Genomic DNA, 26,662 nt, shown 5'->3' on the forward strand with positions numbered 1-26,662 from the left:
TTAATGTGCCGGAAAACACTTCACACAAGCAGAAGACTCTTGGTTGACTAATGTGCTTAACGGTACTTTTTCTAAGAAAATTATCCCAGTGAAAGCTTTATGGAGTGCACTTGTTTTTTGTTTTTCTTCTCATATTATAGCTTCATATTTTGAAATCAAATTAGATATGTCTAAGGACATTTTGAAAATGGAAGTATTATATTTTTACTACAGGTTTTGCAGATGCCCATCAGTATAGTGTCATGGAAAACAAAAATATTCCGTTCCTTGGAGAAATAAAACCTAGGGTGCTGTGATCGCTAGTGTGATGATCGGAGTTGCTGAAGTCTGGCTATTTCACTGTTTCTGCTTACCAAATATCTGAAGGCAGGGTCCAGTTATATAATTAACTCCAAAGAATCAATGAGAAATGAAAATGCTAATGTTTCCACATTTGCATATTCAAGCTCCACAGCGCAAGAAACAAAGAGAAGTAGTAAGAAATTAATTTATCTTTTATCTTTTTAAACAGACATGCATTTATCTTTAGGAACAGACTTGCCAAGCCTTTTTTGAATTGCAGAGTTTTGCTGCAAATGTTTGTTATTTGAATTTGCATAAGGATTAACAATGTTGGGCAAGTGGTATCTCCTAACCCTTTCTGTTTACTTGTGTGATAACAGTCATTGGGATACAGTTTTCAAGGCAATCACTGCTTTTAGTTCAGTGGCTAGTGCAGTTTGTTTTCACGTCAGATTCTCTAATGTTCCAAAAGTCTAGTTCAACAAAAATTATAAATATATTTGCTGAAAGGATTTTTGCTCCCCTCTTTAAGAGCTCTCTGTACCTGCTAGCATAAGGGTTAAAGAATGAAAATTTATGAAACTTGAGGGGAAAATCTGAGATGGCGTGCAGAGTATAGCAATTAAGCTACACTCCCTGTCTGAACCTACATGTGAAAATGTCATGGTCAAAGCAAAATCATCTCTTAGATGAGAACTTTGCACCACAAAATCAAAAGTCCCAGAGACTTCAAAAGGGTGTGTGCCACAGCAAGCTGAAGTTAGTTGAGGTTCAAAACTCTCTTCGTGCTTTTAAGTGTTTGTCTGGGGTTTTGTTCCAGCTTTTTGTACACAGAAGCGTTACCTAAACGTAGTATGTCAGGTAGATACTTGCTTGTGCTGCTATGTCTTTTCATTTTTGGTTCTTTTCATATTATTATGAAAACTGTTCCAACATCAGTATATTACAAAGCAAAAATAATCAGGGAACTTGCATTATTTTCACAGGATCATGTCTCCTAGAGTACTTGTATTGTGGAAATCACTTCCGAAGTGCACAGCTGTACTTCACTAATGAGACAGCTTGAGCCCCACGGCTTGCTGCATTGACTTACAGAAGTGTCAGGGTTTCTGTTCTACTTTAAGGTGATTGTTGGAAATTTCCCCCAAAAAAGCAAATTTGGCCTTACAGTTGTCAGGGTTCTAGGGGAAAATAGGAAGGAAAGAGGCACACCAATAGAAACAATACAGCTTTCTCATGAGGGTTGGGCATAACAGCAAGAGAAGCTTTACATCTGGAGCGGTGCTAAGTGACAGGGGCTCACAGGAGCTCGAGCAGCCATTTATGATGGGCCAGCAATGAGCTGGGGGTGTCCGCAGCTCCTGCAGAGGTTGGGGTGCCTGTTGTGACAGGATTGTCCTTGAAGCCTCTGGGAGAGGAGAACTGGGAAGGAGCAGCTAGCCCTAGCGGAGCAGTGGTCCTGAGCCAGCAGCTTGTGACAAACCTCAAAGCTACAAGAATGTAAAAAGTTAGAACTGAAGCTGCCACAACAAAATATTTATTACTGGCAATGCACTAATTACTCGATGTTGTTGCCAGTGGCTGATGACCCAGCAATCAGGAACAAGCCACAAATAATAAACTACATTGAACATGGGGTGAAACAGGGTTCATTAACATCACATATGAAATGCTGATTAAGTTCTGTACACAAGGCAAGGAACATAAAAAGCAAATATTGAGGTAACACACAGTGAGTGTCAAAAGCTAGCTGCTGTGCTTAGGCCAGGCACAACGGGCACCAGGCAGGGGAGATGTGAAACTCCTGCCGATGAAATTATCTGCTTTATAACAAAAAGAGAAAGCTAGACTGCCTTGGAATAAGCTCACTTTCTCCTTAACCAGTAAGACTCATTCTTGTAGTGTTTATCTGTGTTTTCTCATTGATGTAGCCCTATACGAAATTAATTCAATTGAAAATTGGAACAGTTTTGCCTTCCTGTGCATCGGTCATCTTATTTCTACCACTGCTTTTACTTCAGCAGCCAGTTTGGGAGCTCTTGCAGAGGAGGTTGTTGGTTCAGTAATACGGTTCAGGTAGTTAATACAGAGTGAAGAAGCCCTATAGCTTTTCACTCCAGATCAGACAGAAGACAAGCACGGTGGTGCTGGCTAACAAAATGCTGTAGAGGCGTTGCAGTGCAAGAGGAAAACATAGCTGTCAAGTACCTTATTGATATTTTGCACTTTGTCTCAAATGCTTAGTTAAAGGTCATTCATCCAAAAAGAATGTGGATATTCTTTAACCTTTCTCGGTCTCTCTTGCTCTCTCCCAATACACTTTGAATTAATCTGTAGTATTTCCAGATCTATCTATGAGGAACGCTGGTGTTCATGAATTGACAGGTGGTCTTTTTCTCAGTAATGAGCTGTTCTTCACTCCAGAAGATGATCATAATCTTTTCACTTTTGTTGGCTAGATCATCATTGCCAAGATAAAATATTCTATTTTCTATTTATAGAAGGGAAACTTTTATACTACTGATAATGGAGTGATCTGAACCCAGGGGTCTTGAAAATAGGTCATTAAGTACTCAGTTTAGCAAAAAGTGTGTTTTCTAGCATTCCTGATTTTACTGGAGGGAATTGTCTTGTTTTCTAAATCTTGGCTTTAAAACCTAAAGACTTCTTTAAGCAAAGAAAAAAAAATTGATCATTTGATTTCATCACAAAGAACATAATTATATCTAAGAGTAACATATTTTGAATTAGGAATAACATTTTCCCATTGATTTTTTTTTTTTTTTCTTTAGCAACGAAGTGGCTGAAAATAACATTTTTCTATCATTGGACAACATAGATTTTAAAGTCAATAACAGAGCAGATTGCCTCAAATTGGAAAATACAGGAACAACTGTGGCATTGTTTTTTGTTTCTGTTTGGCTGTTGGCTGGTATTAAACAAACCAGATCCATGTGATCTAGCAACAGCACTTACTGGATGGGCTATAATCTATGTGAGTGAAAGTTGCCAGGAGTCAGTTTGGCCTGTGATACCTACAGCAGCGCAAGGTTGCACTCATCTGTTACAGCCACTAAGGTGCTGTTACGGGGTTTACCAGAACCTAGGAAGGTTCACCTGGTTCCTCGATTCCCTTGGGATAGTCCATCTATCCTGGAAAAGTACCTGCTGATTTTGCCATCTTCTGGGGTTCTAGCACTGTGAGCTTGCTGTCTTGTAACCTCTATTCTCCCTCCCCTGCCCCCCCATGCATTTTTAGGTGCCTGGAAGCTGAGAGGTAATTTAGGCAGTTTGTTTGGCTGACACATATGAAGTGCCCTGAGTACTGGTGTGACTGACTTGCATTGCAGAAGTAGCCACATGCTCTGCCGTGTCATGCAGGGTGCTGCTGTACATATTGTTCAGATACATGTGAAACTGTGGCTGCTTATTGACAGTGGGTACAATAAACGTCAGCAGCTCTTACATGCACGATAGGTTGCATTTCCAGGTTATTAACACAGATGCCATAAAATTACCTACCTCTCACCCTATCCCTCTTCTGAGCATTTTGAAGCAAGGTTCATGAAGTAAAGGTTGCATCGCCACCCTAAGATATATCTTAAATGTCATGGGTTTGCTTTTTCCCCCCCCAATGTGGCTGTAATAATTACTGTAACAGAGAGCTTGCTTTGGAGTTAATGTTCTCCTGGCTTAATGGCCCCTGGTTGTTCTCAGGCCATCAACTTCTCCCAGCTGGTCATCAAACCCAAAGAACTCCCTTGTGCCTTCATTATTACGGCTTAAGTAGATGACATTTCTGGTGCAACTGCTGCCTCCCAATGAGATGGTATTACAGCCAATACCTTTTTCCCCCCTTCCTTTCAATATTGTCAAAGCATTATAAACAGCTGGTATGAGAATGTTGTGGCTGTTGGCTGTGAATTCCTCTGACAATTTTTAGGTGTGTTGTAGACTTTGAAAGAATCTGAGTGAGGTGACTGAAAATGACTTGCCCAGAGCAGCTACATGCTCTCAGCCCCCATGCATCGTTCAAGAAGAGGCTAGGCAATGCCCGAGTGTTTCAGGCTAAAGACTTTTTCCCAGAAGGAACAGTTTTCAAACAAGATCTAGGACAGATGTTTTGGGGTTTATTAATGTTTATAAATCTAGCAAATGTTGACATCCCCTCCCTCCCCTCCCCAAGTTTCCATGGCTCTACTGATCATTGCCCTTGTTTCCTAACAATTGATGAATTCTCTGGCAGACTTTTAAAAGAAACAAGTAAGTTGTAGCTCAGTAGGCCAGAAACCAGCAGAGATTGTTTAGGTGAAAATGTCTTGCTATGTGGATATTCAAACCCATGGGAGTTTAACATTGGTGCTGACTACATTTCCTTTAACCTCATTAGCACTTCATCTTGCTTTCCCAAGCATGATGCTGGAGCAGCTAGCTCACCTTAGAGCTTTTTGCTAGGTAATTCATCAAAGTGGCAGATGAAAGCTTAAAGGAAAATGCATGTAAATACCACATTAGGAACCTTGGCTCACAAAGGCATGAACATTTCTACCCATATCATTAGCTCTGGATTACAATCCATATATGTGAAGAAAAAGGGACTTTGTTGTTTGGGGAGGATGGCAATACAAAGCTTACTGGTTGTATCATAGTACAAATTGTACAGTTAGTTATTTTGTCTTTAATTAAAAAGCACTTCATTGTTCATTAGCTATTCTCACAGGAAAAAAGCTCAGCCTGCAACCACTCGTTACCTTCAAAATTAAAACCAAGTTACTTAAGTAAAATACCCCCTTCAAATACTAGGGGCCAAAGCATTTTCAAATGGGGAACTGAGATTCTCTCAGACCTAGGTTGTATCTTTTTTTTTTTTTTTTTCAGCTTTAAGTTTTCGGCTATGCCTCACTGCACACTGATTTAGTCATTTGATGCTTATATACATGTGGTTGATACTGAGTGTAATTATATGTCACTATAACTTCTCCTCACTGCTAATAAACCCACGTTTACAGTTGGAGACATGCTAGCTATGTTTGTAACGGTGTGAACAACGAGCCGTCATGGAGAGCCACAGCATTTGATCTCGAGGAGCTGAGGCCCTCTCTGTCAAAGATGGGTTTAGATTGCTAGCGCTCTTCAGAGCCAATGAATACTGTCACCTCCTCGGTATACGACAGGGTCAGGCCAGTGCCCCAGCGCAGGAGACAACTGCTCTCAGCATGTTATGTGCCTGATTCGGAGCCTCTGGAATTAAACAAGCCTGTTAACTCACCAGGAAGGTATTGGAATTCCATTCTTTATGGTTAACAATGAGAATAAAATTCTGATGGACGTCCTTAGGGGAGAGATGATCAATAGATCAAAATGATGATGAATCAAAATGGCCTTCCAAAGAACTTCAGACGGGTGAGCCACCACAGTTCCGTTTGTCAGCCTTTTTATTGCAAAGAAACAATTAAGATACAAAGTATGTTCTGTAATCTGGTGTTACTGGGCTTAAATGCTGCAAGATACTGTTTCCTGGAGGGCCACCAAGGCACACCTTCAAACAGTCTTTACCTCGAGTTTATTGTAGTCTTGTTATAAAGTAGCGCTTTGGGGACACTGTTAACCCTCTTTCGTTCTCATGCTGAGCAGCAGACACATCTACATATCCTCTTACTGATACCTGTATTGGTGGCATACTTCAGGAATACAATTTATCATACATTTTTGTTTTCATAAACGCTTTTTTTACTCTTTTAATTCCATTAGGTCAGCCACTCCCTGAATAGGCACCTCCTGTTCTGTTTTACTGTGTAACTTTTAAACATGACCCTGACAAGCTAGAAAAAGTTCAGTGCACCAACTCCCTGTCATGTAAAATATGTCCAGACATCACTGACCAGCTCAGACGGTTGAACCACACAGGAGGTATGCGATCACTGCAGTGGTTATAGCACCAGCTTTGAAATAGTGTAACACTCTTCCCTTAGCAAAATGTCCTGACCCCAGGGTTGAAAAGCTGTTCGCACCTGTGCTTCTGAAGACTTAAGATTATTTCTGGAAAAAAAATGGAAGAGAAAGAATCAAAAATACTCTAATTATAGCTCATTTATGGCAAGTGGAAGAAGTACAATCCTAAGCAGCTGGGAACGCTATAGAAGCTGTTGTGATTACTGTATATGAAGCAGCAGCGGAAAGGATTTAAACACAGTGGACTTTACTCCACAGAGGAACTTTGAGGGCTATACATCTATACCACGTTTCCCCCATCTACAAGATGTACAGGTAACGTGTCCCCACTTACTTGAGAAAACTGCTGGGAGAGATTTATGTAAAGTCCTCTGATATTTTTGCTGTAAAATATGCCACATATATGTAAAATATAATTATCATGTAGTGAATGGGAAGATGTCTACAGCTAATTTTGAAGTATATATGTCTTTGCAGCCTTTAAAAATGCACTGCAAGAGTTGTGCATTGGTAACCAGCTCTGGACACCTTCTGGGAAGTAAACAAGGTGACAGAATCGATGAGACAGAATGCGTAATACGAATGAATGATGCACCTACTCGAGGTTATGGAAAAGATGTCGGAAACAAAACGAGCCTTCGAGTCATTGCACACTCCAGTATTCAGAGGATTTTGCGAAATCGCAACGAACTCTTAAATATGAGTCACGGTGCTGTGTTTATCTTCTGGGGTCCTAGCAGCTACATGAGGAGAGATGGTAAAGGCTTGGTATATAATAACCTGCAGCTGATGAATCAGATACTGCCTCAGTTAAAAGCATATATGATTTCTCGCCACAAGATGCTTCAATTTGATGACCTTTTTAAACGGGAAACTGGGAAAGACAGGTGAGAACTTATGTGGATACATTTGGGGGATGTCATGCAGTAGTAAAATACTCTAGTTTATATATACCAATTTCAGGTCTGCTCAGAGGGGCCATCGCACCACCCATTACATCCTCTGCCTCATGACTTGTAATATGGTATGACATGCCAAGTAACACCCCTTGTAACATAAGTAAAAAAACATGCATCAAAATAATTCCTACAGAGTATTGCCTCATCAAGTTAGAATCCTACAATCTGGATGTACTGTTTATATAGCCAAGGAGGCAGAAGCACTTTAAATCTCACTGTGGGGTAATATACCTGGCAGGTTTTTTTACTGATTCTGAAAAATCAGAATGGATAGGTTATGTTTTCTTATAGAGGAAATGCCACCATTCAGTGAATTATAATAGCTGTTTATTGAATTTAAGCATTCTTGGAACATTGCAGCTGTAAAGCTACTTGTAAAACAAATAAACATTAGTTATACATTAGGTGCTTCAGAACAGTTCATCTTGTACTTCCAACTGGGAAAAGGAAAGTTATTATGATAGTTACATCTTTATGAGAGTGGTTATGACTTGTAGGCTGATCGTCAAATCAAATTTTTAGTAAGTGACCTACTGCAGGACTTGCCCATTTTCACGTATAATGTCTGAAAATGGGCATTTAAACCAAAGACTTCCTAGCAAGAAATAAGTTTCTTTTTAACAAACTCCTATTTTATTACTTATTAAATATGCTGCTGTAAGAATGGAACAGGGTCCCCACTTAGGTATAAATGAAGAAGTAGGTTTATTGTACAGTAACTCATGGTGAGATTTTCTGGCTTCACAAACACTATAACATACACACCAAGTCCTGGAACTGGGCTCGATCTTCTTGTGGATATGGAGTACTCAAGAGCATGGACTTTGTTTTCTGGGCTGCACAACAAAAGCAGAACCAGTGTTAGAGGAAACCACTGCATCCCCTTAGCTGACAGTGACTGTTTCTTTGCTTGGCATTTGCTGCTTTTGTCATACCCCGCATGGTTTGCTTGCAGAGCTCTGTTCAGTTATAGCGGATCAAACTACACATCTAAGTTCTTGACTGACTCTAACACAAGAGCACACAGTAACATGGTCAGTTTCTTACCATTAAAGGTCCTTTTCTTTTCACCCTCAAGTCAGTGCTTGTGAGTCTTTGCCAGAGGCTCTGCCCCTGCCAGGAAGAAAAGGAAGGATAACAAGGGGAGATACCCTGCCGCTTTGGATGTGTTACGGTCTTTTCCACGGTTTTTTACCCAGAGCAAAGTGAGAAGGTGAATTGTGCATTTGAATCCTTCAAGAAAAGTGCAAAGGATTATCAGTATGCCCAGTATTTACAAAGGCATGAAAGTTAACAGAGCTGTAGCTGCCCTGTAACATGGGCCACCGTCAGCCCTAAGGGTCAGACCCTGCACGCAAGGAGTACCCACTGCCACCTCCTTTCAGTGTAAGACTACAGGCAGTCCCCAGTTTTGAGGAACACTTTCCCTCCTCTGCTTCGGCCTGGCCAGTTCTGCCATGGGTAGGCAGGGTCCCACTCCTCTCCCGACACTTGATGTGCATCTTCAGGCCAGCTTCTCTTTATGGCTCTGCCTCACCCATCCAGAGCAAGAGGCCCAGAGCTGTGCGTGTGATGAAAGCATTCCTTTTTCTGCACTGGCATCAGGCTCAGTCTTGGCTCCTGAAATAAGGCATCTGAGACAGTTTGATGACATTATAACAAGTTTACGGTGGACTCTAGTCATGGGTACCCTGAACTCCCTGTGTGAATCAAGGGCACTTGGATGCCAGCAAAATTCAGCCTCATGAACAGGTCCTGTTGCTTCTAAGAAATTGCAGGCTCTGCTGTGTATGAACCGCTCCTTTAGAGGGCACATACAGCATACTTGAAGGACTAAGAAGATTAAAATGGGAGATGAAAATAAATGAAGAGACAGCACAGAACAGAGGAAAGATGAAAAGAAACATGGGTAGGAAGGAATTTGTAAGGGAAGAAAATTTATATAGCTGTGGGGGCAGGAGCAGAACATTGTACAGCCCAGAATGTTGCTGTTCCCTGGAAGGTTTCTGCCGAGCTTTTGACATTAGCAAAAAAACAAAGTAGGGAGAGAGAAGCCTGATTGCAAGGTTGGAATAATCAAACTGTACATTTCTGTCTTGAAAATGATGAGAAAAAAGGTAATTACATGTAGTGTGCTTTTGGAAAAAAAAAAAAAAGCTGATTCTGAAATGAAGAGAAACCTTCAGAAAACATTGCCAGTTAAATAGTATGGTGAATGACAAAGGCTGTAGAGCAATATACTTGGTATTATAAAGTAACTACTTGAAAATAACTTTATAATTGAATAAGGGTACATTAAGAAAATATGATTCAGAACCAATATTATAGTAATTAGATAAAGGAAGCATAAATGAAATAACTGCAGGAAGAGTATTTCCATAGAGATTATAAATGAGATTTTGGTGGAGCAGAAAGGCCTTTAATTGTAATTTAGTGTGCACTACAGAATTATCAGCACAGTGTGTTAGTTCATCATATAAAAGAGTATCTGATGATTTCCCCTAATAAGCACACGACAGTTCTTCATATTTTTTCATTACAACTGATTAGGTATAAAACCAGTATTTTTTGTTGGACTCTCATTCAGATCTTTTATGAAAAGGCAAGACACTGTAACCCTGGTTCTATACTGCTGACCTACAGACATGGTATTTAAAAAGGCCAAAGTGGTACTTGATAAGTTTTTAAATCTTTATTTCATTGTTTAGCTTTTAAGCTAGTTTATTTAAGTTCAGTTATTCTCCTATTTATTGAAAACACAATAAGTGTTTCTTATTTTTGCGTAAGTGTAAGCAAAAAGAAAACTAGTCCAGCAGACAGCCTAGCTGGGTTGCCTGACCTGTGCAAAGCCCAGTCACTTCAGTCATGGTCGAGATATAATTGCTGCTATGGTTTTGGATTCTAAGGACATCTTAGGCATCTAAAACAGTGGCCTTGCGCAAGCTCCAAAGTACTCTTAGTCTGAACATGTTCCTGAATTACCTAGCCATTTATAGGCTCAGAAACTCTCAAAGTGGCATGAAAGCAAATTTTTTAGGCTTTTCCCAACCTTTCTCTTTCCTAATAATTTTGAGCCAAAAATTATTATTTACTGTTTTGTATTGCTGCAGTGCCTGAAGGCCTGCTGGGCTTATGACCCAGCTATGACACTGTGACAAATTGCACACACCCCCACACCCCTAAAGCTTAAGTGCAAACAGAAAATAAATAAGGCCCCATAATTGGAACTAATGAGATGCTTAAATCCTGTTATTCTCCAAATGCTAGCTTAGCCTGCAAATCTGTATGGCAGGAGCAGTAAAAATGTACATTTCAGGAATTCATACATTACCAGGTGACCCACAAAGACAGGACAAATTCCCTAGGCTCCCCAGCATCCTTTAGGCATTTTTGGTTAAAGAATTCCCTCACATTTAGAATCACATTTAGAAGTGCCTTTTAAGCAGCCAGCCCTGATACCACCTTTTTTTTTTCTTTTTTTTTTTTCTTTGCAATAGTCTAATTCACTGAGGAAACGGGACGCCTTGGTACAAGGCATTCCTCAGTCTCACAGCTCAGAACATCTCCATGTACTGCCCTGTAGGTGACCTACCTGGAACCAACCTGTTTAGCATTACCTTGGGAAGCTGCATGGTGGGCTCTTGCCTGCTGAATTACATATTAGTGATCGCTGGCACTTGCTTGCAGTGGCTGGTGTAGTTTCAGGTCCATCCCTGCTTCCAGGACTGTTGCGCATCCTGCTGTCACTGGGTAAACTCTAAAAGACGGCCTCGGAACTGGGGTCAGGATCTGGGATTCCCTGGTGACTGCTCTGGTGAGAACCTAATGTTCTCTGCCGTGCTTTTGGGGGGTTGGGGTCACAAAATTTTGCAGGTGTCAGGCGGATACAAGTGTGCTGGAATGGGGTTAATGCTGGTTCCATATTAGTACAGTCTGACCGCGCACAAGCCATCCGAGAGCCTGCACTGGCTCTCGCAGTGCCTCCGCTTTAGTAAGAGATGAAAGGAAAGCCAGTCACTGTGACAGGCTGTCATCAGGAATCTGAGGCCTTTTTGGGTCGCAGATGACACAAGCTTGAACTTCTTCCTGTGGGACTTCTCTAGCTGAGTGAGGAGCCATTAGGGAGACCTGCTGTCTCCTTCTTTAACAGTATTTGAAAGGACGCCTTTGAGTGAGTGAGTTTTCTCTGGAGCAAACACCTGACTTCATGTGCATTTCTGAGGTGCCTGACTTGGTCCTGTGAGGCTGCCCCTAAACGTGCCTCTATGACACCTCGCTGGCATGCATTTCCTTGACTCTCCCATTCCAAGACTGCCAGTTCTCCCCCGGGACAGTGCTGGAACTGAAGACAGGACTGGGACTTCTGGTGCATATGCTGGGCAACCAGTAACCATGACAGCACCCAGCCCTTACAGATGAAAAAACAACAACAAGCAAATGCTAGGAAGAGGAGATGTTACTGTTGCCATTTTGCAGATAAGAACCTGTGTAATACAGCAAAACATAAGTACTGCTTGTAAATCTCTTACATCTGTGAGCAGTTACATGGAGATATCTCCTATTTCACACAAATCACGCTGGGATCAGTTGTGCCGCTTTTAAAGATTTCTCCCAGCCCGCAGAGGGGTCCAGGAAAGGAGCTGCCCTGGAGAGCTCCCTTGCAGCACCACCCGTCCTATTCAGAGGTGCCACCAGGCAGGGAGGGGACTCGGGGCTGGCAGAGGGGTAGCACCGAGAGTGAAGGCTTCCCAGGCTGGCTAAGGGCCAGGCTTAGCTGCAGCTGACTATGCTTCCTGCCAACAGTCACACCGAGTGGCTGTGAGCTTCTAGAAACCAAATCATGGACGGGGTGGGAGGAAAGATGGTCAGACCAGGCACTGGAAGCCAGATCTTGCTCCAGCAGACAGGCTCCTCTGGATGCTGCAGGAGACGGCATTTTAAGCAGCCCTCCTCATCACCCCGATGCGTCTTCCTGAGCACTTAGCGTGTAAGCTCCATTAAGTGATTATAGATGTGTACAGATTACTAGCAGGAGAATATAAATATAAGAGATGAAGTTCAGTCACTTAAAGTAAACTTACCAAAAGGTCAGCTAAACGTTAGCATTGTTGTTCCCAAAATTAATTACAATGAGGGCAGTTCCTGCATAGATTAGTTCACTGACAGAAGGCACTAGCAAAATTATTAAAAGATAAACAAGCAAAGTAGTCTTCGTTGCCCAATTTTCATAACCTTTCACAAGAATGAAAAAAATGCCCAGAAACTGCTTCAAGTATCTCAAGAATTATTTGTCAGCCTGGAAACTTAATTATGTTTTTGCTTTCAGGAAGATATCCAACACTTGGCTTAGCACGGGCTGGTTCACAATGACTATCGCATTAGAGCTCTGTGACAGGATAAATGTTTATGGCATGGTGCCACCGGATTTCTGCAGGTAGGATTTATTTTGGAACCATTATTAGCCAACAAGGTTGAACGTTACAGATAAATATCTGAATCTTTTAAATTTTTTTCTCTGCAACATGTCTTCAGTCCTCTTAAAGCAATTAATTAACAAGTCCCAGGATCTGATTCCAAAAACAACAAACAGCATTTAATTACATTATATAAAATATTTAAAAATTTTGTTTGTAGTGTGGGAGAATTAATCCATCTTGTTGGTTTCTTTTAGTCTCCGAATATTTATCAGCTAAAAGTAATGCAATAATTGGCATGAAATTAATCTGAAAAAAAGGAGTGCTGGAAAACATTACTTTTAATTTGTTTTTAAAGTTTCCCCCCAGTTAATAGAGGGATGGAATTCACACAGTGACTAGTTTCTAAAATGAGCTTTCTACACAACTCAAATTCAGATTGTTGTATCTCTGTCACATGAATCCCAATCTTCCAGTAACTAACTTCCTAAATAATCCCCACCAAAAAAACCCACCCAGAACCTGAACCCACAGAATAGATGATCAGACCTATCATTGTCCATGTTGGGCATGGGTGTGGGCTCCAAGGTGTAGAAGCAGCACACAGATTCTGTCAGTGGAAGCTGTGTGACCCCTTCACGCTGTTTCATAAAGCAGCAACTCGTGTACCTCTTACGGCTGTGCTGTGCCTCCAGCCGTACTCGGGACTCAGAGCCAAGGTGCTGGTTAAGGTTTCCCCTCATGGATCAGTGATACAGGGAAACAGTTTTCAGGACTTCTGGTACTGGACTAAACTCATGTTAGCCACACACTGCGAAGTTCTGATCCTGTAGAAATTCATGCATATTTGTCTTACATCAGCAATCTTTATGCTGACTTAAGTATCACCTGTCTGTCCATTACTAGGCCTAGCACTCTGGCCTTTCAGAAAAATGTGGTTATGTGCCCACACCTAGTCCTGATGGCACTGGCACTGTTAGGTGACCCAGCAACGCACGGAGCTGGTACTGGCAGTCTGGAACTATGGCATCCGTGTAACATTTCATCATCTTTTCACGAATCCCGTTCACTAAGAAGTATTTGCTTGAATTTTCTGTTTCAAATATAGTGATCTTACTTAAGTCTGGTTCACTGACTAATTCAAGATGCCTTTCAGGGGCAAGGGAAGCAAGGCTGAAGTGACAGGTTAGCTCATCTATCAAAGAACAGGACTGCTTTGATTTTCTCCTGAATACTGACAAGGATCATTCAGGAATCTGCATTTGTCCTGGGCACGTAGAATTCCCTGAACAAATTACAGTATAAAATGTCAACACTAAATTCCAATTTGTGAGAATTTCTACAAATTATAACAAAACACTGATGATAAATGCCGTGATGTACTGCCAGATTTCATCATGAATTCTCCCAGGAAAATAACAAACCAAATCAAATATTCCAGACAACATAAATACCTTCCACAGCACACCATTTCAGTTCCCCTGTCGTTTCAGTTGGCCAAGACACACTTCTTCAGGTTCTGTACGTTGCTGGTCTGTCTTACTCCAGAAGTGGTGGCATTCCAGTGGTACATGGAAGTAATTCTTAAATAAACTGCTGATCTAAAAATGCAGAAGACAGCAATCCACTGAAAAGCTATGCTCAATCCTGACTTTTCAGGCAAAGTCAGATTAGTTTAGATTAATATACTTAATTTAAAAGAAAACCAAACTGTTTTAAGAGAGGCTGAAGTTGTCCCTGAGACCATATGAAATTAAATTATAACAAAAGAAAGGCTGTAATCAATCCCACCATTGATAGATGTTATAATGCTTGCAGCTTGCATTAAAAAAAAAAAATCTTAACATAAAGGTAAACTCACCTGGTCATAAAAATGGAAAAGGTCATTTCTTAATCTAAAGAATATAAAGTGTCTTTACTTCAGGTTTATTCCCCAGATGATGAAGGGGAAAACTCTAGTTGCCATGCCTGGAAGAAGCTATCAATGAAAATCTATGAAAGAAGCCTTTTGTCTTAAATGCAGTTAACTTCCTTAGTTTGCTCTTCAGCCACTTCTTAATAAGTTACACAGTGTCTCCTTTCAAAGAAATAAGGCCACAAAACAGAATAGCAGAAAGAAAAATATTCTGTGATTTTAAGCTGTATTTCCTGGGTTTCAGTCAGAGAAAATACAAATCTACCATTAAAAAAAAACCAAACAAAAAACCACCAAAAAAACCCACCACCAAAACCACCCACCCTACCTCTTGAGTGTGCAAGAATGGTATAGGTACTATATATATAGATATATATATATATAGTATAGGTATAGTTGCTATGCAACTAAAGAATCATCAAGATTAAAAAAAATAATACTCTTACTTCTATTCAGATTTATCACCAAATGTACAACTTCAGCAGATATCCATTATTTTTTAAGTATTAATTTGTGGAGTAAGTAATGAGTGTGGGTGATCACTGTCATGGAACTAAATTAGTATCACATCTGCAAATGTGAAGGACATCTCAAAGGTACTGTGAATATCATACTGTTGATTCTGCTACAAATTATTACCTTAAGATCATTAACCAAATTGCTTCCCACCCGTGCAGGAAAAATAGTCTAATGAAGGAGCCCAGAGTACAGACTAAAAGATTTGTCTCTATTATTTGCAACAACGAGTTTTAGATTCATTTTTATTTACTTTCACTGGACATTGATTTTTAGAGCCGAACTGGAATTGGTGACCTGATTATTATTAATTTCTAGTACTTTACATCAACGCTGTATCTAGTATTGAATCCTGTTATTTTGCTAGAGATCTACGCTGTAAGGGTTAATGCCTTTGATATTGCCCTTACACTGTTAAACACATCTGACTTGCACATTTTAGAATAAGATAAAAGCTTGTGCTTCCGTGCACGCTGCAAAGATTTTGGAGCGTGTGCGTGCCTCCCTCTCTTTTGTCACAGGAAAGACAAGCCGTCTTGCCCCGGGATCCAATCCTAGCCTGTGCTGAGCACTAGCACCCCAGATGGGAAGCGTTTCCCTCTCTGCGCTCCCTTTGGCAGCCTGCTGTATGCACAACACTCACTCCTAAACTGGGACATGGAGGATTTTCCTCTTGCCTCCCCACACCAGCAGCCAGATGGCAGGGCACAGATAGCACCACACGTCCTGAAGGCACTGCAGTGCTGCTGCTTTCCTTTGTGGCTGCTCAGCAGCGTTGGTGGGAAGGACACAGACAAGCCTTAGTGCAGTTTGTAGTAACTCAAATCCCCATCCACAGGCTTATCGGCAGCAGTGTGAGTTTGGTTCCTTGCAGCTGCCTCTGGGTACACATGCACAAAAGGAAAACTGAAGGTGCTAGTGAGAAGAGCCCTCTTTTAACCCCTCTCCTCTTTATGGGCCTTCTGGAACTCACAGAAACTTAAAGCTTAATTCCGAGCCTTATTTTAACTAATATGAATAAGTTTTGCTCCAATTACAGAGACAGATCATTTTCCTATAAGAATCCTCATTTGACTGCCAGGCCATTTCCCATCTGCGATAATTTGCCTGAAAATTGGCATCTGAAATCCTTTAATTTATTCCTTTGGGTACAGCTTTTAAATCTAGTGTTTTCTTACCTCCCTCTCTCCACTCTCAATTGCTTTAAATCAAATGCAAAGGAGCAGTTGTTGCTAGTTACATTTCCTGGGGCTTATGAGGGGCTTGACGGAAGAAGGGGTGGCTGACAGGATTGTAAACGCGGAGACAGTCATGTGCTGTGGCCCATATGCCAGAATCTCACCTCATTACCTTAATAACTCAGTAACAAAATGCATAAATGGTTTGGAAAACAGGGCTAGTGTGGAGGTCAAGGAAATGGAATCCTGGGAATAGAAGGCAAAAAATGATCCAGAAGTCTTCATAGTCCTGGCACAGCACCTTGCCCATCACTCAATGTATTAATGACACTTCATTCACCCTTCAAAATATAAATTATTTTACAAAGCGTGTGAGTACACGTAGTTTTAGTGGGTTGATTTATGATGGCTCTTCATTTGTAGAGGGAGAGGTTGACCAGAACGTGATACGGGGTGGCCTTGTTTTTCTGCCTTGTTTCTTTTGAGGCAAACACTGCTGTATTTTCAGCTTTTGCTGTGGGTGGATACCATCTGTGGGAAAATGTGCACTGAAGAGGCAAACAGTAGATGACTGACGTTGGGTAGAAGTGCTCACCCGGTTGCTGTGCTGGCAGGCTATTAGGCAGGAAGTATAGTGTATTTTCCAGAGGAGCTTCCCTAGGTTCCCCCCAGCTGTGATATTAACATGCATGCAGAGTCTGACAAAATACTGATTAATGTCCAGTATCAGCCAGTGATAAAACAGCATCTGTTTTAATGTTAATAAATGAGGTGGCAAGCAATTTCCGTATAGAAATTACTCATGAATTTCATTTGCTGGTGACACAAGCTAATTGCAGAGTTAGAAGATAACACAGTACCGTTAATTTGGGTTACGGTGTAGTTACTCAAGCCAGAGTTCAAGTCAAACCTTACTAGCATGCAATCTAGGGGAATCCAGAACTCCCACAAAAGGAGAAAGACTTCAGACAAAAAGTCCTAGGTATCTAACTGCCTTGCAGAGTTCCTAAATCCAAAATGGAACATTTGGAATGTAGCCTGAAAGCCTCAAGTCAGCTGCAGAGTAGTCTTGGAGAGGTCTAAAGCCACCAGCTGTTTTGCCTTGAATTCACCACCAGCTCAGCCGGTAGACCTACACAGAAGCCTTGACAGCACCCATCAGGCGATGCCTGAACCCAACAGGGTGCTGAGACCGTGCTCCTCTGCCTCTATCATCCGCCAGGCCCCGTGCGCCAGGTGTTTCTGGAGCATTTCTGAGAGGATGCTGCACAAAACCAGTGATCCGTTACAGCCTGGAGCTAAGGGCATCCACATAGGATACGCTGGTGTTAGCTTCAGAGCTTTTGATGTAACGTGGAATCTCTGTCTTCAAAAGGGAAGTGCATTTCTAGACTATCCACTAGTAGAATATTGATAACCTAAGAGATAAAGCACTTTCTGGGAGGAACCGGCCTCAAAATGTTGCTTCAAAGAGGCAACAGAAGATGTAACCCTAGGTAAATACCAAGTTACCAGAGTGAAGAAGGAGGACCACTGTAGAATCATGGAATCGTTTAGGTTGGAACCTCTCTCCATCTGATCCACCTACCCCCTTGTACCTGTATACTTTGGGTTTTGTGTGGAGGAAAACAACCAACCAACCAACCAGCATTCCTACAGAACCTCCATGAGAAATCCGATTCCGCTTACCACCATCACCCACTGCTAATTTCAGGGCACAGCAGAGGAACAGGGAACAGACATACAGTGACCAACCTGCTTTTTGCTCTGCCAGTTCATGTTCTGCAAACCCAACGCAGGCCTTCAGAAAGGGCTGGGGTGGGGCAGCGGAGGGAGGATCCCAACCAAATCCACCAGGAGGTACCGGGCTGCGGTACTGGGGAGTTAGCGTCTTTCCTGTGACTGCATTTGTTCAAAGTCTGTTGGGAGATACAATTTCAACTTTATTAATCCTAACTTTAAAGCAGTAAATTTACACTGAGTAACAGAGGTTTACCTCGAGAACGCAAGAGTAACATCTGGCTTCAGTGCAGAAGGGAAGAGCAGTTTAAATGAGAGGCAAAGGCCTGTTTGTTCAGTAGTTCTTAAGAAAGAATAAATCACATTGAAATGTATCCTATTAGATTTACAGTAACCATGCAACTGCTTCATTGAAGAGATTATAATAAAAGGTCCAATGTATAACAAAATTATGTGAAAAATTAGCTGAAAATTGAGATCTAATAGTTGCAACTTTAAAAAAAACAAGTTTCTATATGAAGGGTATTTCTTACCTTACAAATATGTTTTCTGTAGGTAAGATATTGAAGGATTTCTTTTCACTCTTAGGTATTCCAGCGAGAATATATACAGCAAATTTAGAATCCATCATATTCTAGAAATGTAATTTTATTGTTGTTCTGGCCGTGTAAGATTGATCACCGTGTTGTGTTACCAGGAAGCTAGACTGACTGAATTAAAACGTTAATCTAAGGTACAAATGGAAAGCAGCAGCAATATCATACATTACCACTGCATATACAATATGGAAAATGGTAAAATAAGAAAAATTAAGAGAACTGCGTAGGTGACAGAATTACACAGTAAAAATAATGACCAGATCAGAATACTGACAGATTGTGGACGCATTCAATTGAAAGTGAGCTTAAATATTAGCTCTTCAAAATGAAAATAATCAAGGCTATATTAGAGCTGACAGCCCTGAATCTGCATAAGATTTCTTGCTGCATACTACGGTCCTGTTCAGCTCAGGCTTTAACACAGAGCAGTTCCAAGGCTTCACTAAATGGTAATATTTGGATTAACTTTTCTGCCATTACAAAATAATTTGTTGGTAGCAACTGGGGAGCTTGGTACAGTTGGGTTATTCTGTCTGGGATGGCCCACTCTCTGGGATAAATTCAAAGAGAAGGTTGTCAGCCCAAAATGCCTGTGCCCAATGTGAAAACGTAATGGGTAAAGTTTAACGTAGAGAACAAAACAAAAGGAAAATTAGTCAGTCACTCTGGCTTATTACAATACAAGCGTGCCTTTTACAGAAAGTAACATCAAAACATTAAGGTTAAAACTGCTAAAATGAACTTTATCCTGAATATCTAATTGGTCTTTGGCATATCCTGTGTGTCACCTCACGAGTACTCGTCTCCTGCTGGTTAATGCTGACAGGCTCACAAGGTCAGAAGGATACTGTGAGTGACCGGTTTTAATTTTTAGCTTAGATACATGAAAGTTGCCATTGTAAAATCAAAAAGAACTTATCTGTGCGTCAGATGTTTGATTATAAACCCTGCAACAGCAGACCATCACTGACCTGCCATGCAAATACTCTCATTGAAGTTGTACAATCAGAACCTTGTGCACCATGCTGGGAATATTCAACTGAGCTGATGTGACACAGATAACCAGCCACCTTCCCTCCATCTTCCCCCAGTTCAGTAAATACCTCTGCGAGGCTTTTTACAAATCACAGTCTAGATATAAATCTCTTTTAAGCAGTCTGCTTTGAATTTCATAGTAGTAACACAGCCCTGCAGCACTCTCCCTTGTTTTTGAGCTGCTGCTGTCCTTTATTTAACTGGGAGGAGGGGATTAAAGGAAAGCAATAGAAAAAGCAAAAAACCCACCTTTGCCCCATTCTGTTGTATTAAATATGCAAGAAAAATACAGCTACCTAGAAATTCGGTTTAACTGGCATGAAAAGCACATTTGAGGCCATCCGTTTATTAAAGATAGCATCTCTTCAATCAGTAAAAAAGAACATCTTGGGCTTCCATCTATTTTCTCTCTTTCACAGGGATCCTAATCATCTTTCAGTACCTTATCATTATTACGAACCTTTGGGACCTGATGAATGCACAATGTACATTTCACACGAGCGGGGACGAAAGGGCAGTCATCATCGTTTCATCACAGAGAAACGAGTGTTTGAGAACTGGGCACGGACATTCAACATTCACTTTTTCCAACCAGACTGGAAACCAGAACCACTCACTGTAAATCACCCTGAGGTTAAACCGGTGGTCTGAGGGATGAACGCACATGACTGCAATCACAGTCACCCACCGTATCAGCCTTCGGGGTGTCGGATCTTCTGGGACAGCAAAGCAGCCCAGAGGAAAGGGTTAACAGCACTTGCAGCTGGTAACTGCAACAGTCAGGAAGTTACGATGGAGGAGCAATGCGTATCGCGAGTACTTCCTGCCGAACTGTGCATTAATCCAGTATATAGCCGCCTTTGGCCATCTGACTTCCTCTATGTGTATGTGATTCGTGAAAAACAACTTGAGTCTCATTAGCGGATGGTTAACTCATCATGGATTTTTAAAGTATAATGCCACTGAATTTTCATAGTGAAAACTTAACAGTATTTATTTAATGGAGGTCTTTATGCAACCTAGGCCAGCATTTTTCTAATTCACAGTTATGTGGTTGTTTATCTTTCATAATCTTTCAAATTCAAAATTAGTATCGCTGATGGTTTGAAAGGCCTAGCTTTTTATTTATAAAATTTGTTTGAAAAATAGAATTCTATATAGCATGTAATTAATATTTGATCTGGAAATGTTGCATTTCTTTTAAAAATTTTGGGCTCCGTTCCAGCCTAAAGCCTTTAACAGCAAGAATGGTCCCATGTGCAGATCTAGCTAACTTTACATTCTGACATCTGATGTTAATATGAAAACGGTAGTGAAAATTCTGTTTGATATTAATGTGCATTTGCTGCTGTGCTATCAAGCTGCTGGTTTTTAATTACGGGTGGGAGGAGGGAGAGCAAAGTCTACCTAAAAAAACCACTGGCTATACCAGCATGCTTTTCAGTGGAGAGGCTAAGGCTGGAGGGGTTTTCTTCTGTTTTGCCTCTTGTAGTCTTGCAGGAGGCTGAGGGAGCGACCCTGCTGAGGCAACAGACGACAAACCAGGCAACAACTGCTTGAAACACGACCAGATTTCTGAAATGAAGTTAAAACTACCAGGTACTACCATACCAGCCATACTAGCCAAAAAGATTACAACACTGCACCTGCAAAAATCTCTGCCTTCCACTGTCCCAAGATCATCACTGATCTCAGAGATCCTGGGTTGCACCAGCTGGGACCTGGGAAGAGTCCCCCGAGTACAAAATTGTCCCCTTGAAAAGAGCAAAGTTTGGTAGCTTTCTCGTGAACTACATGTGCATGGTGAGTCCCTGCAAGCCAAGGGATGGACAATGCTAGTGCTGTATATGGAACCTCACAGTGTGAATGACTAGGTTACGTTTGGCTTGTGAATAAAGGAGATTTCCGTTTCAGCAGTATTTTTTCTTTTGCCTCACAAATATTGAGTATCTTAATTTCTTTGAAGTATCGATAGCAGTAACTATTGCATGAAACATTATACCTCGGGACAAAAGGTGTCTCTCATTAGACAAATACTAAAGCTAGAACAAAGATACTACCTTAAAGATGTCTAAATCCAAGAAGCTGAACCTCAAACACAATACGTAGAACTGGGACCAACGTCACTATAATTTAAACCAACTCACAACCTACGGCCTTCCTCTTTCCAAAGGTGGACAGCAATAGCTGCAGCTGCCCTACAGATACCCCGATTCTCTGGGGACAAAGGGAACTGCCCTATCGGGGGCAAAACAGTGTTACCCCTGTAACACTGCCTGGACCTGAAGAGCAGGCTTCCAAGAGCCACTCTACTTGCTGCAGCCCTCCCCACTATCAAAGAGCAAGAAACTATAACTTATTTTTGCCTTAAAAGCTTTCTTTTGGTGTTCTTCCTGGCACACACCACTCAGAACACAAACTGAAGGCAAAACTCCACTAGTGCCAGTTCCTTATAACCTGTCTCTTGTCAGCTGGTGTTCCACTCCCCCCTTTCACTGATTGTGCTTTTTTTCTTTCACTTGATTTCACAACATTCTACAAAAAACAGAATGGATTTTGAGCTAATGGGAATTTGAACATCCTTTTCAGCATGTGTACTGGGGCGTGTATCCAGCAGATATTGCTCAAATTGATGAACTCTGTCAAATTGACTTACAGATCTTTTCTAATGTGACTGCAAGAGATGGTACAGATCACAGTAGGTCCTCTGATGCCACCATGCTTTTGTTATTTTATTAGTGATATAATAATAAAAAGATCTTGTCATTCTAAAATACAGCTCTTAAGTTTTTCCATTAATCAAGGGCTGCAGGATGTGAATGCTAAATATTTAGTTATGTTATTATTAAACATAACTAAAATATAGATTTAGTTATATATAACTAAATATAAAAAATAGATTTAGTTATTATTAAAACCAGATCATTTAAAAATAGCTTACACTGATCTATTTTAGTATTCAGCAGAAACATGGGACTCACCAGACTCTGTTGTGCTCCCCGTGCTCGTTTCCAGTCTGCAAGACTGGTCGATACCAAGTAGATCAGATGAAGCGTTAAGAATGTGAAGAAGAACCACGGGGTAAGCTGACACTGAATCTCCTAGCTTCCAACAGAGTTGCTAAGGACTGAAAATATTTCTTCTTCAGTTTCTGTTAGTAACAACTATTGTGGTGTTCTGACCCTTACACACATCCAGTTTTTTAAACAAAACACACCCCAAACTCACTTGAGTCTCATTAACCTCCTGTGAAGTTTCAGCAAGTTCCCCCATCTAATTGCAAAAGGTAGGAGGGAGTATCGCAAAGAGTAAGTCACACTTGTACATATAAAACTCACTGCAAAAGGAATTTGATGAAACCAAGGGGAGAACAAGTTTTAAATAGGATCGATCACACGGATTTATATGGAACATAAATCCAGTCCAAAAAGCACAAGTTGTAAGAGTGCAAAAGAAATAATTTCAGAGTGCTGCAATTTTAATTTACAAATTACTGATGTGTTCTTCTATAAAAGCACAATTTTTGAACTACAGCATATCGTGCTACATTTCAGCCTGAAGTAAGGTTTTATGGCCTAGTTATAAAACAAACAGATTTATGATAGAAAGCGCTGTCAGACCAGAGATAACTAGTACAAACTAGGCACTCCTGCCATTCTCTGGTTTGTGCTGTCATCTTGCACTCTTTGCCATAATTTGATCAATTCATGATCTTCAGCACGCATCACTCCACACATTAAAAACTGTTGCAGAACAGTGTTTACAGACATCAGCAATTTTAAGATCTATGTTTAGTTCTAACTCCTTGCATACGTTATGCTTTTATGCTTGGCTTCATCAGAGCAGCTATTTTTCATCTTGAAGAACCATAGCTCTTTTGCCATGATAGGTGCAACTGGAATTGAGAATGATAAAGAAAATACCTCTGCAACTAAAAACAGAAAAACAGAACTGCTGCTTTCTGTTATTTTGGCACAATGGCTGCAAGATTGTCAGTGAGCAGCGTCATGATACAAGGCAAAACCACGCTGCACTTTGAGAAAAATTCGCATCCAAAACGTTCAAGCACCTCAGAAAGACAAGTTAATACTGTTTCTTCCTGGGTAAGGAAGCTAAGGAAAGGGGAGGTGAAGAAACTTATTAAGACCAAGGTACAGCCTTAGAACTAGATTTTAGTGAGATTCAGGTCTGCTGACAGCCACCTCTGGCTCTAGCCAGTAGGACACACCATGGCAGTTTCATCTATTGCATGTACATACACATGAACGGGAGTGTAAACTGGTAAAATTCTGCAGGACGTGCTTACCTGGGTCTTGTCCTGCAGTATTTCTCAGCCGAACTTCATAGGAAACCAAGTGATTGTTACCCAGAAGAGCTCTAAGGAGACAAGGACAACAGTAATCCAAAAATAGCGAGAGAAAAACACTGGGGCATGGGGTGAGGGGAATCTAAAGAGTAAGGAATACAACGTGGTTTGTGCTGTCTAGCTGTATTCCCCTGGAATATGAGGACCAAAGTCAGGCTGGAGCCGACAAGTAGAAAGTTGTGGCTCAACAGCAATGGCTGTCCTGCAGAAGTTTCTTTTCAGTATTCTAGAAATCAATCGTGTGCCACAAGAACTCTACTCAACCATCCCTCCAACACTTCTGTACAATAATAAGCATTAACAGTTTTTGCATTTTTTAAGTGGTGAAAGGCGAATAAAAAAATATGTATGTTTTTGTGGCATATCATCCATTTGTTTTCAATCAAGTTTTCTGCTGTCCCCAATCTCTGTCCCCAGATTGTACCATATACAAAGGTGCCTTCTCTCCAAATGCCACAGGCTCCACGAAATATGCATTCCCACTTTGTGAACTGCCTTCCACCTCATCTGTTTTTATCAAGTCCAAATAATCCTGAACTTGTAGAAGCCTTTCAGTTCACAACACAACAAAGTACTGGATCAAGTTAGCCATTTACCAGCAACTGGCAGCATCTCATTTCCCCATCTATACTGAAGGGGGAATTAGCTCAATTTTTGAAAGTCTTCAGAAACTTTTTCTTCCTTCCCTCTAAGCACCCATCAGAGAAGAGAAAGAAGCAGCTCTCAAGATTAAGAATAACACGAATGCCGTGCTGTTGGTGTCAGGATTGCCAGGGCTGCAGACGTCGCTTGTCTGCCTCAGTGGGACAGTTACTCTTGCAAATCTCCCTTACAGGAATACAGTGCAGCGCCTCCCTGCCCGGGCCACTTTGCAGATCCTCTCCGCCCATGGTAAATTCACAGCTGAAACTGGTCTTTGTTCCTTCACAAATCACTGATTTAGTACTATGTGAAAGTCAGCGCTGCTTTAGCACACCATTATACCCATCGGAAGGCACACGAGACCACGAGATCCATTCACTTCAGTAGGTTTTGTGGATGTGGTAGCAGAGAACAGAAATCAGACTGCTGAAGTGAGATGGAAATGGGATCAATTTGCAGACACTCATTACAGATTTAGAAACAGATTACATTTGTTTTCCTCTAATCAATAATGGACACCAACTTCCAGGGGGGAAAAAAACCACAAAAAAAAAAAAAAAAAAAAAGAAGAGTCCACTCTAGAAGAGATAGACTATCACTAATGCTACCTGTAAAGATACTTTGGAACAGTCTGTGATCTTTGCTTATGCTAAGACAACAGCATTTCATGGTGATAGTCACATAAATGCAAAAATATTCACCTGGCATAGCCCAGTGAAATGCCAATTGTCTCCTCACTGCTCAGGGCCACCTTTCAGTCTGTTACACAAGTGTAGCTTAGAATCATATATTTGTGTAAGCGTTTGAGCACAATCATACAAAACAGCGTTCTCAAGTGTATACAGCACTTCATAGACTGCTCAGAAATCAAATGAAAAGCAGAGACGTGAGAGAACATGTGAGTATAACCCTACTGTTAACTTACAACTACTTCAGTTCAATAGTAATACATTTCAATAGGTGATCCTGAAAGAGAGCTGTAAAACTGAAATGAAACAACTTAGGTTTTTATCATCCAGGAGTATTCTAAACAGTGTTTATGAAACTCATTGCAAGACCAGTCAATGCAGTTACATAGTACAGGGTGCAGACATGAATGTACAAAATTTTGAAAACATGGGCATGCTTGGTTCACAGATCTAGTTATGTAGACTCACAAAATCCCCCCAATTTAATTCTGCTCTAGAAATTTCTATGCAAAGAAACATCAAGAAACTGCCATCTGGCTTGTTTTCTCTCTGTGCACAATGGAGGAAATATCTATACTGCACAAGCACACTGCTTGGCCTGTAAAACACCAAGGGTCTGTGAGTAAGAATAACCTGGCTGGTCCCCAGAGCCCAGATCCCAAACTGAGTTTGTCTGAAGGGCCTTCAGGGAAAACGAAAAGCTTACTAACTTTAAATAAGTAAATAAATATACAAAACACATTTACAGGCAATTCTGTGAGATTTCTATGCTGGATTTCAGACTGTAACTATTCAAAAAATAAGTTATCATAGTATAGAAAATACTGTTTCCTAAGTGTAGCACAGGGTGCTGTACAGTGACTCTGAGAACAATCTATTTCAGCTGCTCACTTTGTGCATGTAAAAATGTTAGAAATGCCCGAAGCATAGTTTGCTGCATCCCAGTCAAATTGTTGTTCTCACTTCAGTTTAATCACCTTCACTGGCACACTTACTGAGTGCTTCTATTCATAAATTGCATTTTAATAACCCACCTAAGTGCCTCCTTATCCCCAAGCAGGTAAGCTTTTGAAAAAGCAGCATCTTTGGTACCTTCTGCTACTTGCAAAATTCCATTGAGTTCTGTAGATGCTTCTATCTACCACTTCCTGCAAAAGATGGCTGGCTGAAGGAGGGAAAGAGAAAAACTGAGTAAGGGCTGAGGAGTACAATTAAGTGTAATTGCAACTGAAAAGCTCCATCAACTTCACTTTAGCCACTTTTTAAAGGATGAAAATACATGCCTATAAAATTGTAAAATTGATGAAAAATATTCATTACAATTTAAAAAGAGAATCAAAAGCTGGATTAAAACCTGAAAGCTAAGCAAATAGTC

The 26,662-nt window shown here is 40.8% G+C and overlaps 1 protein-coding gene and 2 long non-coding RNA genes across 5 annotated transcripts in view; 1 reads left to right on the forward strand and 2 right to left on the reverse strand.

Moving 5' to 3' along the window:
• ST6GALNAC5 (ST6 N-acetylgalactosaminide alpha-2,6-sialyltransferase 5) overlaps positions 1-22,541 on the forward strand; it is a 74,229-nt gene extending 51,688 nt beyond the window's left edge. For 2 of the 3 annotated variants that reach the window (XM_056355918.1, XM_056355920.1), the window contains 3 exons: positions 6,712-7,121; positions 12,520-12,627; positions 20,010-22,539. In XM_056355918.1, the coding sequence (XP_056211893.1) occupies positions 6,712-7,121; positions 12,520-12,627; positions 20,010-20,241 (750 nt within the window). In that variant the 3' untranslated portion in view covers positions 20,242-22,539. Of the gene's footprint in view, positions 1-6,711; positions 7,122-12,519; positions 12,628-20,009 lie in introns of all 3 variants that reach the window. The other variant, XM_056355919.1, reaches the window with a different exon arrangement.
• Positions 7,504-12,521, reverse strand: LOC130156912 (uncharacterized). The gene is made up of 2 exons (XR_008824643.1): positions 8,241-12,521; positions 7,504-8,029 (listed from the first exon to the last, which is right to left on the reverse strand). It is a non-coding gene; the product is annotated as an uncharacterized LOC130156912 (long non-coding RNA).
• On the reverse strand, positions 12,638-25,133 carry LOC130156911 (uncharacterized). Its single transcript, XR_008824642.1, has 3 exons — positions 23,897-25,133; positions 22,572-23,485; positions 12,638-14,208 (listed from the first exon to the last, which is right to left on the reverse strand). It is a non-coding gene; the product is annotated as an uncharacterized LOC130156911 (long non-coding RNA).
• Positions 25,134-26,662: the final 1,529 nt, after the last annotated feature.

The sequence above is a fragment of the Falco biarmicus genome, chromosome 11 (genome assembly GCF_023638135.1).
Source record: "Falco biarmicus isolate bFalBia1 chromosome 11, bFalBia1.pri, whole genome shotgun sequence".
Taxonomy (NCBI): domain Eukaryota; kingdom Metazoa; phylum Chordata; class Aves; order Falconiformes; family Falconidae; genus Falco; species Falco biarmicus.